We start from the raw sequence: 18,422 nt of genomic DNA on the forward strand, positions 1-18,422 counted from the left end.
GTCAGAAGATCTATGCTCAGTGGATTGTCTGATCCAGTCTCGATTATTTACAGATCGCCGTCATAAAGCTTGAATATTGCTGAGTGCGCGGCGTTAGACAACAGACAAACAAAACTAACCCGGAATCCCCAACCCCACACAGTATAAAGCCCGATCCTCTGTAGTGAGTGAGTGAGTTGGGTTTAACTCCGCTTTTAACAGTATTCCAGTTATATCACGGCGTGTCAGCTAATTGTGGGAGGAAAGTCCGAAGTGATGCAGGTCTCGAGCACGTGTATGGTGCTGACAAATCTAGAAACATAATCGGGGCGAACCGGCATTCGAACCCACAATCATAGGTTTCTGGCGCGTGCCCAAAGGACGCAACTCTGCACAGCGAATTGCGGCGCCTTAGACGACGGCCTTCTTCCTTTCAACTATTTTCTCTTCTTTCCACGTCGGGTATTTTACCCGCTTTTACCGTTTTAGCAATCTTCCAGCAATATCATAGCGGGTGAACCAGAAAAGGGCTTCACACATTGTATCCATGAAGGGACTCGAACTAGGGTTTTCGGCTTAACGAGCGAACGCTTTAACCAGGAGGCTACCAGTCAGCCCCATCGCGTGGAACAGATAATCCCTGTCATATGCTCAGGATGGAAAGAAAGACAAATAACACCACGAATACAAGTTGGCATGACCGCCAAAGAGTCATAATTGGTGCCACTTTGGGCTTCGCGAACCAGTGGTCCATTGAATACAGATGCAGGGTGGAACTCTGATCATGTTATTCGCACGGACAGTTATACTCAGACCAAAATACATGTTCATCGGGGTGCCGTTGTACAAAACAACCTTAGTGCTACGACTGTCGTAAGTCTGTGTCGTAAGGCATAGTAGTAACGAGGTGATGTGAGGTGCATTTGGGTTTAACGTCGCGTCCAAGATTATTGCACTTATATAGCGACGTGCATGCACGTGTGTGTGTGGCTGCTTGTACTAGTCCAGACTGATGCCGATTTATAGTGCTAGCACACTGAGATACCATGCCGCAGTTTAACATGAATACCCCACTCACAGTATACTGACTCCGAGCCGACCAGTCCTTGTTTTAGCCCCTTAATGCCGAGTGCCAGGCAGGGTAACAACAAGTACCATCTTTTAACGTCTTTTGGTATGACGCGGCCGGGGATCGAACCCCGGACCTTCTGCTCTCCGGGCGGACGCTCTACCACTAGACCACGGAGGCGGTCTGGTAGTTACAATCGCGCTAAGATCACTTTGTACAAGGGCACCCTGATCACCAACAACATGACACAAGGGTGGAGAATGTGGATTTATTTGACTGTATACGGTAATGACACGTATGGCCCTATGCAATCATTTAACCATAAGTGAATACAACTTCACCATCACTAGATGTACCTGTGATTAACACCAAAACATACATATACACCTGTAGTGGGAAATATATTACACCTCAATATATATATATACCATATCACTATGGGTAGGGCGTTCTCTTGGACGTACCGTAGACATGCCATATTATTGCCTGTGATAATTACCAGTCCATATATTTTCATTGATCAACAGCTCTGCTTTTTTTAAAAATAAAGTTAAAAACAGGATTATTTTAATTTGATAAAATTCAAAATGTATCACCTTAAGAACTCGGTTCTCTGCCAAGAAATTGCCACACTGAATAAATATTATCAGGGGAAATGGTCACTACAAAGAATTTGCTATCAACTAATTAACATGATAAAATAAATTTTATAATCGTGTGGTGAGTTATCAAAATAGGAATAATACATATTTAAAAAACAAAGCAGGGTTTGAAAAATAATTATATTTAGTCATGCAGGCATGTGAACCTTGACGGTATCCACTCCAAACTGATTGGCCTTGCTGAAAAACGATATATGAAGGAGGTCTAGCGTATTCCAAGAGAGCATCCTACTGGAGGGAAGAGTTGTGTTGACCACCTCTCTGCTGGTGACTGTAGAGGCAACACTGATTGGCAGACAGTGATCACAACACTTGAACGTAGCCCTTTGGGAGTCCCTTAATGCACAAACAGTCTACATACCACCCATATTCATAACCAAGACACCTACTTTATATACAGAATTAATCACAAATCACAAATTTATAAGAATTAGTCATGTGGGTACTCTAAATGATCAGTCTGAAGTTTGTAAAAATGCAAAAGATGTGTGAAGATAAACTCCCTCCATGTTACATGAAATGTTATGACTATTAAGAATGTAAGGATAAGAATTTATGGATGAACAACTTCTTTATTACAATTAAGAGCGACGTTTCGGTGTAGTTTCTAACACCGTTATCAAGCAAGCGACGTTTCGGTGTAGGTTCTAACACCGTTATCAAGCACTTGCTTGATAACGGTGTTAGAACCTACACCGAAACGTCGCTCTTAATTGTAATAAAGAAGTTGTTCATCCATAAATTCTTATCCTTACTTAGTACTCCAACTTCTAAATGCCTATCAAAGAAGTAATAAGAATGTTTATAAATAAATGAATATTTCATATTCAATGAAACAGTACTTCTTATAGATTTCAGCAATAAAATTAAATTAATATGTCATGAAATGCCTTACAAATTCAACATGTCTAAATGAGTTGCATATATGATGTTCCAGAAATTAATCCATGAAATATCAAGGAACGATAAGGCTTGAAACAGTTTAACAAATCCTACAAAAACATGGTCCTCATTCTTTAAAAGGAACAGGTTTCATAACATGTCACAAAACAAAACAATATCTTTAAAACTAACATTTCAGGTTTAGGAATGACTTGCATTATGGAAATAAAATGTTTATACATGAAATATGTTTGACATTAGAGAGTTTACTTTTTAATTAAGAACAGGTTTAGTGAAATTTGCAATAAAATCTACATTTGAATAATTTCACTTCACCTTATTTTCATACACTGGTTCTTAAACATATTTGACAAATTGTAGATACTTTCGGAACATCTAACTCTTCCCCATCACCTGAGAATGAAGTGTATTATGACCAAGTAATCCCTGAATCTCATAAAAATATGAACTGAACAGGATGCAGGTAAAAAAGAATCTTTGAGCACACATTTATGTCAAGAAAATGGCAAAAGCAACAACTGTCCCTTCATTGGGCTAGATTCTCCATCCTCCTGTGACCATCCTCCCACAGGGTTGCAGATCTTCAAAACGGACAACAATGAAAGATTAAAATTTCAAAATAATTTTGAAGGCCCAAGACAGTGACTACCTTTCCAAATACATACTTCACAACACTATACAGAGTAAATGAAGCAGTGGGGTTGGGAGTGTGAGCATTTGCTACTAATTAGGATCAAAGTCATTGATGCAGTTTATGAAGAATATTCCACTGCTAACTGAAAATGAATCATAGAATCATTCATTATACAGAAATACCTAAAAGCAGATGGAGGGCCGACATTATTGCCTTTGATTTAATCATTTCATCACCATTAATATAAGGTTTCATGAAATGCACATGGAGGAATTTTCATACATGAGATTACTTCATCAAGAAATGAGCAAAAACCAATACCAAATTATCTGCACATCTTTATACCCGATGAAACATCTAAAAACATGAATAAAAGAGTTCAATGTAAGTAAAACAACATTATAGCACTAGTGTTGTAAAACAAGTTCACATAAAAGTGTAGAGTCATTTCTCCAGAGAATAAAACATTACATAACAATGTTCGACATCTTCAGTTCTTGTCCTCTTGCTCTCACAGAAGTCCCTTGAATCAGTGCCAGTGGCAGACCGTGGCAGTAGGATGTTGCCAGGACAGGCTGTGACAAGAGCTCCTCCCATCACTAAAGTAGTTGTGTCTTGCCAGAACACCATGACTAGGTTGAGAGATGTTGCCAGAACACTGATATATTCATAAATGGGGATTAAACCAAGATGTGAGATGTTGCCACAACCAAAAGATGGTGAGACATTGCCACAACCACAAGATGGTGAGATAGTGTCACAAGCCAAAGGAGATGTTCCCACAACCAATGGCGGTTAGATGTTGCCACAACCTAAGTAGTGAAATGTTGCAACAACCCAAGGCAGTGAGATGTTGCCACAACCCAAGACAGTGAGATGTTGCCACAACCTAAGTAGTAAGATGTTGCCACAACCCAAGACAATGAGATGTTGCCACAACCCAAGACAGTGAGATATTGCCACAACCTGAATCAATGAGATGTTGCCACAACCTAAGTAGTGAGATGTTGGCACAACCCATGACATTGAGATGTTGGCACAACCCAAAACAGTGAGATGTTGCCACAACCCAAATCAATGAGATGTTGCCACAACCCAAGACAGTGAGATGTTGCCACAACCCAAATCAATGAGATGTTGGTACAACCCAAATCAATGAGTTGTTGCCACAACCCAAGACAGTGAGATGTTGGCACACCCAAGACAGTGAGATGTTGCCACAACCCAAATCAATAAGATGTTGCCACAACCCTAATCAATTAAATGTTGGCACAGCCCAAGTAGTGAGGTGTTGCCACAACCCAAATCAATGAGATGTTGGCACAGCCCAAGTAGTGAGGTGTTGCCACAACCCAAATCAATGAGATGTTGGCACAACCCAAGTTGTGAGATGTTGCCACAACCCAAGACAGTGAGATGTTCCCACATCCCAAGACAGTGAAATGTTGCCATGCCCTCAGACCTTGAGATGTTGCCACTTCCTGAAGGCGATGATCAAAACATTCTTCATTTCTCTTCTCAATTTTGGGCAGCCTTCCACAGGCAGATTCCACCCTCCTACGATCTCCTGAGACAATTTGTCCTACAGTACATCAGTTCCAGAATGCAATCCTTGCCTGTATTGTCTACTGGCTAAGATTGGGTTCTAGTACCAGTGCCCAATCATGAATACTCCACAACCCACAGACAGCAATGGAGGTCTGACTGTCAATAAATACTGCAACAATAAATATTACCAATATATACATTCGGTACTAGATGGCAGCTCCAACGTAACCCTCGCACTAAGGGTAAATCTGTAATTATGTACACTGGTTCAATTTCAAAACCCCAAGAGGTCCATTCAACCCCTTAAGAGTCACACGGTTTTAACAGTGTTTATGTCTCACTGGCATTTAAAAATCAGTTTCACATTATGTGTCTGTATCCTTCTGAACATGAAAGTGCACATAGTCTCAAAACCATTCCATATCAGTTGACCATTCACAAATCAGTGCTGATTGTTCAGAAAGCAGCATCTTGAGGTCTCCTGTCACTTGGTTTATGGGCCTCCAGCAGATCAATTTATTTGCAGTTATTTCACAGAACTATAGACTGGCCTCTTGACATCAAAGTATTTTCACCAGATCTGATAACTGTAGTTCATTGCAGTAGATAAACAAATATGTCAGTCATACCTTGTTTTGGGTTGTCAATCACTCCAGGAATAACTCTGACGAACATCTGTACATGGTGATTAGACAGTTTGGTACACAATGGTCCAACATGCATACCATCACTTCCTGGATTCAGATCTGGCAGTCACAGAGATAATGATGACCATCACTCAGACCATGGTGATGGCCACTGAGACCATGACAGTAGTCACAAAGACCATGATAGCAGTCATTGAGACTATGATGGCTATTAAGACCACGACTTGTCACTGAGGCCATGATACCAGTCATTTAGAACATGATAGCAGTCACTGACACCATGACAGCAGTCACTAAGACCATGATGACAGTCACTGAGACCATGACAAGTCACTGAGACCATGATGACAGTCACTCAGACCATAATGGCGGTCACTCAGACCATGATGGTGGTCACTCAGACCATGATGATGACCACTGAGACCATGACAAAAGTCACTCAGACCATGATGACAGTCACTCAGACCATGATGACAGTCACTCAGACCATGATGACAGTCAATGAGACCATGATAACAGTCACTCAGACCATGAGGACGGCCACTGAGACCATGACGAAAGCCACTGAGACCATGATGACGGCCACTGAGACCATGACGACAACCACTTCAGAGTTGTCCCTTGTCAGTGGGTACCTCTCACACAACTTTATATCACATAGTCACACAACACACACTGTCCTGCTCCTAGGGACTTGAATCACTCTCTGACTTCCTCAGCAGTCTATCTGTGGACTTTCCATGAATACACACATCCACTCGCAGTGACTCTTTGGGCAGGGCCACAACTAGGACCCCGGAGGATGTCCCGGAGGGCTGGGTTGACATGTCATCCACGGAAGAAGAGCTGCTGCTGTTCTCCGAATTGTTCAGTGGAACATTGATGTTCTCGAGGACCAGGTAGTCCCGATCTTCCTCCATCAGTTCTTCCAGCATCATCCTCAGCTGGGTAAAGCAGGGTCTGTCTGCTGGATTAGCAGCCCAGCACTGTAGCATGAGAGCATACCTGCAAGCAGAAATACAGGTGAGTCAACGACCACTATGAGCAACATGATGCTTTGATATAAACATGCAGTGTTTTGTTTGTTGTTTAACGCCACACTCAGCAATATTCCAGTTATATGACAGCAGTCTGTAAATAATCGAGTCTTGACCAGACAATTCTGTGATTGACATCATGAGCATCAACCATGCAATTGGAATATGATGGCATGCACCAACCAAGTCAACTGAAACTGACCACACAATCCTGTTAGACACCCCTTACAACAAGCATAGTTGCCTTTTACGGCAAGCATGTGTTGCTGAAGACCCATTTTTCCCGGGATCTTCACGGGTCAAACATGCAATGACAGTGAGTGCATGAGTGAGTGCATGAGTGAGTGCATGAGTGAGTGCATAAGTAAGTGCATACGTGAGTGAGAGAATGTGTTCATGAGTGAGTGAGTGAGTTAGTGAGTGAATGTGTTCACGAGTAAGTGAGAGAATGTGTTCATGAATGTGTTCATGAGTGAGTAAGTTAAGTGTAATAACATGTTTCAGTAGAGTGAGTGAGTGAATGTTGTGTTACACCAGTCAACAATATCCCAGTAATGTCACAGAGGTAAATAACCACTGGTTGATAGCACAAGCAACAATCTATGTTTTGGGGGCACAGTAACACAATCAAGCAGGTCATACATTAGAACCATTCGATCCTCATTAGTTGGATCTCATTAGCATTTCCTCACAGGCTGACTGACTGAACATGGGAGAATAATTCATGAAAGCCCGAGTCACTCAGGAATGGTAGTCAAATGATCTAAAGGAAATGTACATTCGATAGGACAGTCAACCTGTGAATTAACACTTAGTCATGTAGGGTAGGGTAGGGTAGGGTAGGGCAGGGCAGGGCAGGGCAGGGCAGGGCAGGGCAGGGCAGGGCAGGGCAGGGCAGGGCAGGGCAGGGCAGGGCAGGACAGGGCAGGGCAGGGCAGGGCAGGGCAGGTAAAAATAAACATCTTTTGCTAATTATGCATGATTTTTTTATTAGTAATTAATAGACATAGCAAATCTCATACTGAACGTAAAGAGGTGGGGGGGGGCAATTTGATCCACTTTTAAGTTGCAAAACTATCTGTAAAGACAAAGGAGCCTTCAGGTGTCAGGGCAGCTATAACTTAGGGCAGGTGAATACTCACAGCTCTTCAGAACAATTGCTTGTCTTCTCCATCCTATAGCCATTCACAAGGACATAGTACAGATCAGACAGGGCTATATGAGGGTAGGGCGACGCACCTGGAAGCAAGTGACACATGATAAATACAATAGACCTATATACTCTCTGTTAAAGCAACAGATTCTCTCTTTCACTTTTTTTATTGAATAAGTGAGCGAGTGGCGTGTCAGTTTAATGTGGCAGGAAAGCCCGAAGTGATGCAGGTCTCAGACGTTTACCACTTCGGTGAAACCTACGAGCATGGGTATGGTGCTGACAAACCTAGAAACATAATCGGGGCGAACTGGGATTCAAACCCACAATCATAGGTTTCTGGTGGGCCCAAGGGATGCAACTCTGCACAATGAATCACGGCGCCTTAGACGACTGGGCCACCCGTGCCCCCAGCTCTCATGAGAAACATTGGGTACTAAGTACCTGTCATCTCTATAGTCAGCTCATCTTCCCGAAGCAAGAGAGTTAACTGACTTTAAAAGTCCAGTTTCCACCCTTGCCGAACTAGGATGGTATTATGGAGTTACATTTGGCTGGGCTAACGAGTCTATGCACAGTCCAATCAAAATCGTGCACCGAAATCGAAATCCGGTTCGTTAACTGTCGTGCAGATTTCGATCGATTGCAGGATTAGCAAAGCATGTGCACCGCCAACTCGTTGTCAGCAGATATTTTCCAAATCTGTTCATGTTTTTAATCAAGGTACTCTCGTGATTTGATGCATTTCGCCATGTAAGACCCATTTTATCACAATATAGATCTTTATTTTCGATCAGATCGTCCTGACTGGGCGCCACCATTTTGTGTGAAGCAAACACAAGTGATATGAGAAGTGGAATCTCATTGGTCCATAGGACAGGCAATAGGTAATAGCCACTGGTGGCGCTACGATCCAGCCCAGTATTTCCTGCCTAGTTCGGCATGGGTGGAAAACTGGACTTTTAAAGTCAGTTAACTCTCTTGCCTCGGGAAGATGTAGTCAGCTCTGATGGCAAACACTGTAGACAGCTCTCATGAGAAACATTGGGTACTAAGTACCTGTCATCTCCATGGAACAACATAGAAAGAACTGTACCTATGGTATACACTTACTCCCACTGGAGCCATGCTCTTTAAATAAAACTAATCACACACACCATCAGGGAGATGAAGTTTCAGTACGGCATGATTTGCACTGATTTACTTACCCATTGTAACAATTTCCCAAAGCAGGATGCCGAATGACCACACGTCACTCTGGGTGGTGAACACTCTGTCTCTGAGGGACTCAATAGCCATCCATTTGAGAGGAAGCTTCCCATTGGTCAGTTTCTTGTACTGGTTGTCATTGTAGATGTCACGTGACAGGCCGAAATCACAGAGCTTGACCACCTTGTTTGGGCCAAGTAGGACATTCCTGGCAGCAAGATCACGATGGACGTATCTTCGATCAGTTAGGTATTCCTATGAAAAGAAAACAAGAAAATTAATAGGCTATTGTTTTCAAATCCTAATCTTAACTGTAGTAAATACATTTGTGGACTCCAGCATATCAGTTCCATAAGGTTGAGTCCCAGATGTTGGGTTTGAATAGTACAGTAAACTACGGTTATAACGAACACGCTTATAACAAACTGACCGATATAACAAACTTATTTTGTAGTCCCGTCTATGTGATGTATATATGCTGTATCTATGCTTATAGCGAACTACGGTTATAACGAACTGAAATAAGTGGTCCCTTTGAGTTCGTAATAACCTTAGTTTACTGTATTTCACTAAAATCGCAGTCTGTAATCTTAAAATGACAGTCAAGATGGATGTGAATCCCTAGTTGTTGTCTGACCAAGGATCACAAGAAGTCAGAGATTCAGACCCATGGCCAGTGGACCCTGCAAAAGTTCAAGGAGAGCAACTCTGCATTGCAAATTGTAAACATGGACCTAAGCTTGTCAGCAAGGTCACAACCAGGAGCTACATAGCCACTACCAGATTCCCAATGAACTTCTATCAAGCATGACATCAAGAGTTTATTCAGATTGGTGCCGCCCAATTCCCATTTAACTGACGTCAATCATGACATCAAGGACCCATTCCCACTGAGGTCCCTCAAACCCAGTATCACTGGCACTAAGCAGCCTTGGATCTCAATCTACTTGTATCCATCCAATCGCCATTCAACTTCCATCAAACATGATGACCTGGAACCTATGTCCCAGAATAAAGTTTAATAGGAAATGTGTCTTGAAAGGAAATTGCTTCTGTCTTACATCCCGATGATCTACGAGAGTCAATAGGTACAGTGACACAACATACAGGCTCCCCGATGATCTACAAGGGTCATTAGGTACAGTGATACAACATACAGGCTCCCCGATGATCTATGAGGGTCAATAGGTACAGTGACACAATATACAGGCTCCCCGAACATCTACGAGGGTCAATAGGTACAGTGACCCAATATACAGGTTCCGTGATGATCTACGAGGGGTCAATAGGTACAGTGATACAACATACAGGCTCCCCAATGATCTACCAGGGTCAGTAGGTACAGTGACCCAATATATAGGCTCCCTGATGATCTACGAGGGTCAATAAGTGCAGTGATACAACATACAGCCTCGCAGATGATCTACGAGGGTCAACAGGTATGAGGGTCAATAAGTACAGTGATACAATATACAGGCTCACAGATGATCTAAGAGGGTCAACAGGTACTGTGACACAATATACAAGCTAATGATCCATCAGCCTGTCAAACATCATATGTCTGCACAACCTCCGAATCAACAACTACGCCAGAAGAAGCATGCTGTTGAAACTCTGGTTTATCTCCTTCACAAAACATGACACCAAACATGAAGTGGAAAATCTTCAAAATTACTCCAAAACAGTTGACAATCCCCACTGAAATGTAGTAAACCACATACAAGGGGCATCCCCTGATGGCAAGTCCCATATGTTATGCCAGTGTCATTCCGGGTCGGCAGATTCAAACAGCTGTTTGCAGTATGCATTTCGCCAGTCAGCCAGAACTGATAATACCAACCCCATAACATGTTATGGTTAATTTCACCCCAAGTTTTCAATCTAAATATTGACAAAGTAAACCTCTTATGTCTATCTTCTGACTACGAAGATTGAAAAAAAGCCATTATCACAAACTTTGTGAAAGCTGTTTATTGGAACCCTAGTTGAGCCGAGAGTCTGTCATATCTCCAGACAAGTCCTGTTGGCTTCTGAGGGGAAACATGGGCCTCGCTATACAACTAACATGCTTAAGTCATTAAACAAAACCTGTGTATCTAACACTTTTTAAAATGCTTCTCTGAGATGCTTATCATTCTGCCATCCGTGGCTGGGCAAAGAGGGTACACAAAAAGTTAAGGCACAACAAACTTGTTATGTTCTTCTCAAATGTGAATTATCATTTCTTGTTCAAGGTCCTGCAGTTTCTTTATATTTCCTACGTCAATGATGACAAGGCAGATAGATAGAATATCTCACAGGTGAAATGAATGCCAAAATGTTTATTTTAATTTCGACTTGATTGTTGCTCAGTAGAGCTCCCTTGGTGGATCTTGCTTCAGAGCAGTGAGTCACTTGGCACAATGGGCTTAGAGAGAGGAAACAGTTGCCAAGCATGCCAATATTACCATACTGTAAAAACTATAAACTGTGTGTTTGATGTGCAGTTTTTTGATATGATAGCATTTATTTCATGATAAATTGCCTCTGGTCTTCTGTAATATGACAACGGCCTGCTTGCCTCATTGTGTCTTCATACGATATGGAACATGATGTATGGTGAAGGTATCCCAACTACTGAACAGTCAGAGGCTCACATATGCATGTGACTTCATCCAAGGAAGAGATTGTCTGGTTAGAGTGAGTGAGTTGGGTTTAATGCCACTTTTAACAGGATTCCAGTTATATCACGGCGTGTCAGCTTAATGTGGGAGGAAAGCCCAAAGTGATTCAGGTCTCAGATGTTTAGCACTTCAGTGAAACCCACGAGCATGGGTATGGTGCTGACAAACCTAGAAACATAATCAGGGCGAACCGGGATTGGAACCCACAATCATAGATATTTAAATCAAGTGTCTTAAAAAAATACACAGACTGAAGAAAAAAGAAACATTTTTTTTTTTTTTTTTGATGAAACAGAAAATGACTGACAAGTGCCGGGATTCCTACTGAAATGAGATACAAATAATTTATACAATGTTGCAAATGTGAATTGTAGACAACTTTCTGCAAAGTAAATTGATCATAAACAAGTTCCATTTGAAACAACTAAAATGATTTTTGTTAACTGACCAGCTCTCTGGAGGCAAGTTCCCGAGGCAAGTGAGTTTACTGACTATACAAGTCCAGTTTCCACCCTTGCCGAACTTGGCTGGAATTATGGAGTTAAATTTCGGCTGGACAATGAGTATAAGCATAGTCCAATCAATATCATGTAATGAAATCACCATTTGGTTTGTAAACTGTCATGCAGATTTTGGTCAATTGCAGGATTTGCAAAGCATGTGTACCGCCAACTGAGGATCAGATATTTTCAAAATCTTTCCATGTTTCCAATCAAGGTACTTGCATGAACTGATGCACTTCACTAAGTAAGACCTGTTTTATTACAATATAGATTCTGATTATCGATCAGATCGTCTTGACTGGGTGCTGCCATTTTGTTTGAAGTAAAATAGGAGGGACATAGAAGGGACATAACTCGTAATAACTCGTTAAGGTCATGCTGGACAATATTTCAGTTATATCACAGCATCACTTCAGTGAAACCCATGAGTATGTACCCAATCCCACCCCTCCAAATACCACCAATCCCTTTCAACTGAAGAATGCTCTTGGCAACATCCTAAATGATGAAGTTATTAATAAGTTACAGCAAACTGCACAACACAACTATTTCTCTTGATCTGTAATTATAGACTTGGCACATGCAGCCACAGACACAGCTATCTACAGGTGGACATTTACGAGATATCCTGGGATCATCCCCAGACATTCCAACTGCAGTAATTACAAACTTGTCTGTACAATTTTTAAAATTAGAATATCATTATGAAAGATCAAATAACACAACTGAATGTTAAAAAACATGACAGACTCTTAGTTTGAATATTCTGTATGAAATATTTATTGGTTAGTTTTTTCAGTTAGGATTAATTATCTTAATAATTAATAAATATTAAAAGTAACTTGCACAACTATTTCTACATTATACCCTCATTAGTTAAAAGAGATTTTGGTTTTATGCTGCTTTGAACAGTATTCCAGTTATATCCTGGTGTATCAGCTTAATGCGAGAGGAAAGCCTGAAGTGATGCAGGTCTCAAATGCTACAGAATCACTTGCAATTTATTTACTTCAGATTAACTAAAAATCCTATATGACACTTCATATTAAATGATACCTGTGAAGATTAGGGGTAGAATAGATCTTCAGCAACCAATGCTTGCCGTAAAAGGCGACTATGCTTGTTGTAAGAGACAACTAACGGGATTGGGTGGTCAGACACGCCGACTTGGTTCATGCATATCATTGTATCCCTATAGCGTGGATTGATGCTTATGATATGAATCACTGGATTGTCTGGTCCAAACTCGATTATTTATAGACCGTCGTCATATAGCTGGAATATTGCTGAGTGAGGTGTGAACAAACAAACATACAAACAAAACAAACAAACAAAATCATATTAATTGAAGGCGTATTCCCAGTTTAACCTCATGAAGGGACACCAAAAATGGGGTTGCAGAATTTTTTCGGGCGAGGACAGTTTACTTTCTTAACTTATTTATGGATTGTCAAGACGAAACTGCAAGATTAAAACAGGTCAATCACAAACAAAGATAATCCAAGGAAACGTAAGTCAGGACATTTTTTAATGACTGTTGATTATTGTAAAACAAGAATTAAACACTGAAACACACAACTTCTATTATGTACATGAAACCCCCAAAAAACACATCCAACATTTTACTTTGGTGGATAAATTAGAAAAACATAAACTTGAATTTAATTATCAAAGACTTACCATAGCCATGGCCACTTGTCTAGCAAAGGACAACATGTCGGTCGGGGTGATGAAATAATTTTCAATGCCGCCGGAATCATCGACCATTGAATATGCAATTTCACTGGCACCATCTGACCGCTTCCGAAGATCACCCTCCAGACGACATTTCCTGCAATATTGATGAAGAGTGATGAAGAACAGGCAACCATCCCCAAAGGATGTTTGTAATCAAGCACTAGATACTGTATCTTTTGTAGGTCTGGTCAGGTACGATCTGGTCAGGGGAGAAAGTTTATCTTTTGTCATCAAAAGTGATGAATTATTGAAAATAATTACATGCCACAAATTTGAAGAACAAACATGAATTTTGGGAGCTCACCTGGAATTTTCGAATTCGGTCTTAATTTGGTCTAACTAGCTGAAGCCTCTTCCAACTTATACCTCATTGTGGAGGTAAAATTCATCTGGCTGAACAGTTTTACATTGTTCAGGTGAGTTAAATGTGTCAGATACATGTGGGCTATATCCCCAAAGCTACTTGTACAATGAATGTCTATCTGTATCTCAATACCTATGAGTAGCGTACTGTCCAGTAGAAAGGAGGCCAGTCATCAGAGGGAAGGATCAGGAAGAGGATGAGGTAAAGGATGACAATAGGGGTGAGGGATAGGGGTGGGGAAACACAGGGCAGGGGAAGTGAACAGGTATAGGGTTGGAAGACTAGGGGCAGCAGAGGACATGGATGAGGCTATAAATTGGGGACAGGAATAGGGAACAGAGACCAGGGGAAGGTGACACAGGTGATTGTAAGGGATGAGTAAGCTAGTATGGTTTTACACCGCTTTTAGCAATATTCCAGCAATATCACGGCAGGGGACACCAGAAATGGGCTTCACACATTGTACCAATGTCGGGAATCGAACCCAGGTCTTCGGCGTGACGAGCGAACGCTTTAACCACTAGGCTACCCGATCGCCCTGTAAGGGATGAAGGGCAGGGGAAGGTGACACAGGTGATGGTCAGGGATGAAGGGAGGGAAGGTGACACAGATGATGGTCAGGGATGAAGTGAGGGAAGGTGACACAGGTGATGGTCAGGGATGAAGGGAGGGGAAGGTGACACAGGTGATGGTCAGGGAAGAAGGGAGGGGGAAGGTGACACAGGTGATGGTCAGGGATGAAGGGAGGGGAAGGTGACACAGGTGATGGTCAGGGATGAAGGGAGGGGGAAGGTGACACAGGTGATGGTCAGGGATGAAGGGAGGGGAAGGTGACACAGGTGATGGTCAGGGATGAAGGGAGGGGGAAGGTGACACAGGTGATGGTCAGGGATGAAGGGAGGGGAAGGTGACACAGGTGATGGTCAGGGATGAAGGGCAGGGGATAGGGAAGGGAGAAGGGGACAGGGATAGAGGACTGGGGAAGGAGGACAGTGATGGAGGACATGATAGGGACATGGATAGGGGAAAGGTATAGAGGACAGTGGTAGAGGACAAGTGAAGGGGAAAGGGATAGAGGACATGATAGGGTTATGGATAGGGGTCAGGGACAGGGGACAAGGACAGGAGGAAGGTGAATGGCCAAGGAATAAGGGATAGGATCAGTGTAAGGGAACAGGGAAAGGGGACAGGGATGGAGGACAAGTTAAATCTATGTAAAAGGAGCTGAGCAGAAGTTGAACATATTGAAACAAAGAATATTCATTTGGCATGTTCCCAATAAAAAACTAAGCCTTGTAAACCAGATTTCCTGCATTCATTGATAATAGCTTCTTCATCCTCTGTGCCCTTGCCTCATGAACAAAGATGGGTTAAAGGTAGCAACCGATTCCATACTTCCAAACCTGCTGAAATAACTGCCTCATTCACTGCAAAAATATTCCATCCTAGCAATAACTGTTTGTGTTGGCCCTCGTCGAATCCTCACAATAAATAAGCAGCCATCGCCACAGTGCATCACCTTATTAACAATAAAGCATTTATTTTCAAGTCTCCATTATATTTGTGTACATCACACTTACTTTAAACATAGCACTAATTAGGCAGACAAGATAAACACTTCAAAGTAACACTTTGTATACACACATGCTTCCTGTACCCACTGCTTTCCTGATTATACTGCATGTTTATATCACTGCTTCACGAAATTGACATCTGTCGATGAATGTGTATTTCATTTCCACCACCATCAACTACAAGTCCAGCATCGTACAAGCTTGTTCGCGGAACATGTCACGCATCCGTAGTTTTCAAATAAACCTTCAAGTGTAAGTGGATAACAACATGTCATGTAACTTTTTAAAGGACTTCACTTTCACACACACGGCATAACATGCATTGCTGGTTGTACCTAAAAGTAGGCCTCTATTTCATAAGCATCTGTTGTCATGGAATTCCCTTCAAACAAGATCCTGTAGCACGATTCACAAAGCTGCCAGACTTAAGCTACCTATGACTTCCAAGAGAGTTTAAAAAATTTAAAATTGCACTAGCACAATTTAGATGTTCCTCTCACAACCTGTATATAGAGACTGATATGAAATCACACTGATAGAAGAGACAGAATGTGCACATTGTGTAAAACAAATTCAATTGAAGATGAGTTTCACTTTCTCCTGGTATGTCAAGCTTACAAACATTTACGTGATAAATATTTGCCATCTTTCTACTCTGTACACCTGAATGTCCATAAGCTTGTAGATCTTTTAACTTCATCTAATGATACTATGTTATGTAACCTGTCAACATATGTTTATCATGCTATGTCACATAGAAACAGAACACGTCACCTACATGTAAATAAGCATTGTACTATAGGCCTGTGGCCTTTTCAGTACTGAATAAACTGATTGACTAACTTCCAAGCTTTAACACAGGTTGTTTAGTCGTTCGGTCCTTAGTTCCATGCCGCACTCTGAAATATTCCAGCTATATGACGTCAGTCTGTAAATAATCGATTCTGGACCAGACAATCCACTGACTGCCATCATGAGCATCGATCCTGTGTTTCAGTTATGTCTCAATAAGAATAGATGAAAAAGTGTTTCTCTATACTGGGAGTTATTCAAAACATTCACCTACTTGTTAATATTAGATAATGAAGGAAATCAAATATTTGAAGATTTCATCTTTTAATGATTCATCACATGTTTAAAAATATAAGACAATGTCTAGATAGGACATTAAGGCTTCACGACAACTCTTGTGACCGACCAATACAGTATCTACACTAGATGTATGCTTCCAGCCACCTTATGATATATATAAATCTTTATGTACCGTGAATGAAAATATGTAATATCTCTATATATATGATGTCCATTATGTATATCTACCTTTCATGTCAATAATTACCATATTCCACATTATAACATTAGCCCAGGGTGCTCTCAAAATTAGATTATTAGAAATACAGCATAAAATTCGTGGTTTATGCTGACAGCTTGAAATGTTTATATACAACAGATATATTTTCCAGAATTTAATTGCCCATAATTCAGGGTGCATATAACACACGAGTGTGTGTTATACACAAATAAATAAGTCTTGTGTACATTGATCAATCAGAAGGGGTGCTAATTGGGATTGTTCACTAGCCAATATATCAGCAAATATCGCTGCTTGTCAAAGCAGAGCGCTTATGTCGAATACGGTATATTTATTCTGAAATAGTTTGTACCCTGCCCTACGAAGGTGTCTTGTACAAAAAACATTCTTGATTCCCATTCACACTTACTGTCAATGAGTGTGAGTGTGAGTGAGTATGGTTTTACACCGCTTTTAGCAATATTCCAGCAATATCACAGCGGGGGACACCAGAAATGGGCTTCACACATTGTACCCATGTCGGGAATTGAACCCGGGTCTTCGGCGTGACGAGCGAACGCTTTAACCACTAGGCTATCGAACGCCCCTACTGTCAATGATTTGTACACTGTACTACAACTCAGACAAGTCCTCACCTATCTATTCAAGTTTATTAGGATAAGAGATTTGTATCAGATTGTAGGACGTCTTGTTTGGAGCCTAGGACTGCATGGCACTGTGTTTACACTGATAAGAAGGTGAAGGTTACCCTGTCCCCCCCAAATGAGATGTGATAAAGTCATTAATTGATTACACTGAAGATGGAGGTCAGGTATAAGAGACACAAAGTGCACAAAGTTTGTTGGTTGTTTCTTGTTTAAGGTCGCACTCAACAATATTCCAGCTGTATGACGACCCGTGAAGATCCTGGGTAGAATAGGTCTTCAGCAACCAATGCTTGCCGTAAAAGGCGACTATGCTTGCTGTAAGAGGCGACTAACGGTATCAGGTGGTCAGGCTCGCTGACTTGGTTGATGCATGTCATCGATCCCAATTGCGTGGATTGATGCTCATGATGTCAATCACTGGATTGTCTGGTCCAGACTTGATTATTTACGGACTGCCGTCATTATAGCTGGAATATTGCTAAGTGCGGCGCTAAACAACCAACCAACCAACCAACCAACCAACCAACCAACCAATATTCCAGCTATATGACAGCTGCCTGTAAATTATGCTCAAGTCTGGACCAGACAATCCAGTGATCAATATTGTGAGCAATGATCCACACCTCCAGGTACGATCAACCAAGTCACCATGGAGCATGGATTGATTAGCCTCTAATGACCAGGATAGGTTGCAGCAGGGGAATGCCCACACAGGGGAATGCACAAGGTACTGGCAGGTTTTAGTATAGTTTGCTTTGGAATCTAAAGTCTTTTCACTAAA

General features: G+C 41.5%; 1 protein-coding gene across 2 annotated transcripts in view; it reads right to left on the minus strand.

Moving 5' to 3' along the window:
• Nucleotides 1-1,591: 1,591 nt before the first annotated feature.
• LOC139442140 (uncharacterized) overlaps nucleotides 1,592-18,422 on the minus strand; it is a 126,592-nt gene continuing 109,761 nt past the window's right edge. For both annotated transcript variants that reach the window (XM_071222942.1, XM_071222941.1), the window contains exons 17-20: nucleotides 13,688-13,838; nucleotides 8,841-9,096; nucleotides 7,622-7,718; nucleotides 1,592-6,447 (exon numbers count right to left, since the gene is read on the minus strand). In XM_071222942.1, coding sequence (XP_071079043.1) covers nucleotides 6,129-6,447; nucleotides 7,622-7,718; nucleotides 8,841-9,096; nucleotides 13,688-13,838 — 823 coding nt within the window. In that variant the 3' untranslated portion in view covers nucleotides 1,592-6,128. The remainder of the gene's footprint in view (nucleotides 6,448-7,621; nucleotides 7,719-8,840; nucleotides 9,097-13,687; nucleotides 13,839-18,422) is intronic.

The sequence above is a fragment of the Haliotis cracherodii genome, unplaced genomic scaffold (assembly GCF_022045235.1).
Source record: "Haliotis cracherodii isolate W230 unplaced genomic scaffold, xgHalCrac1.p SCAF_5, whole genome shotgun sequence".
NCBI classification, from domain to species: Eukaryota; Metazoa; Mollusca; class Gastropoda; order Lepetellida; family Haliotidae; genus Haliotis; species Haliotis cracherodii.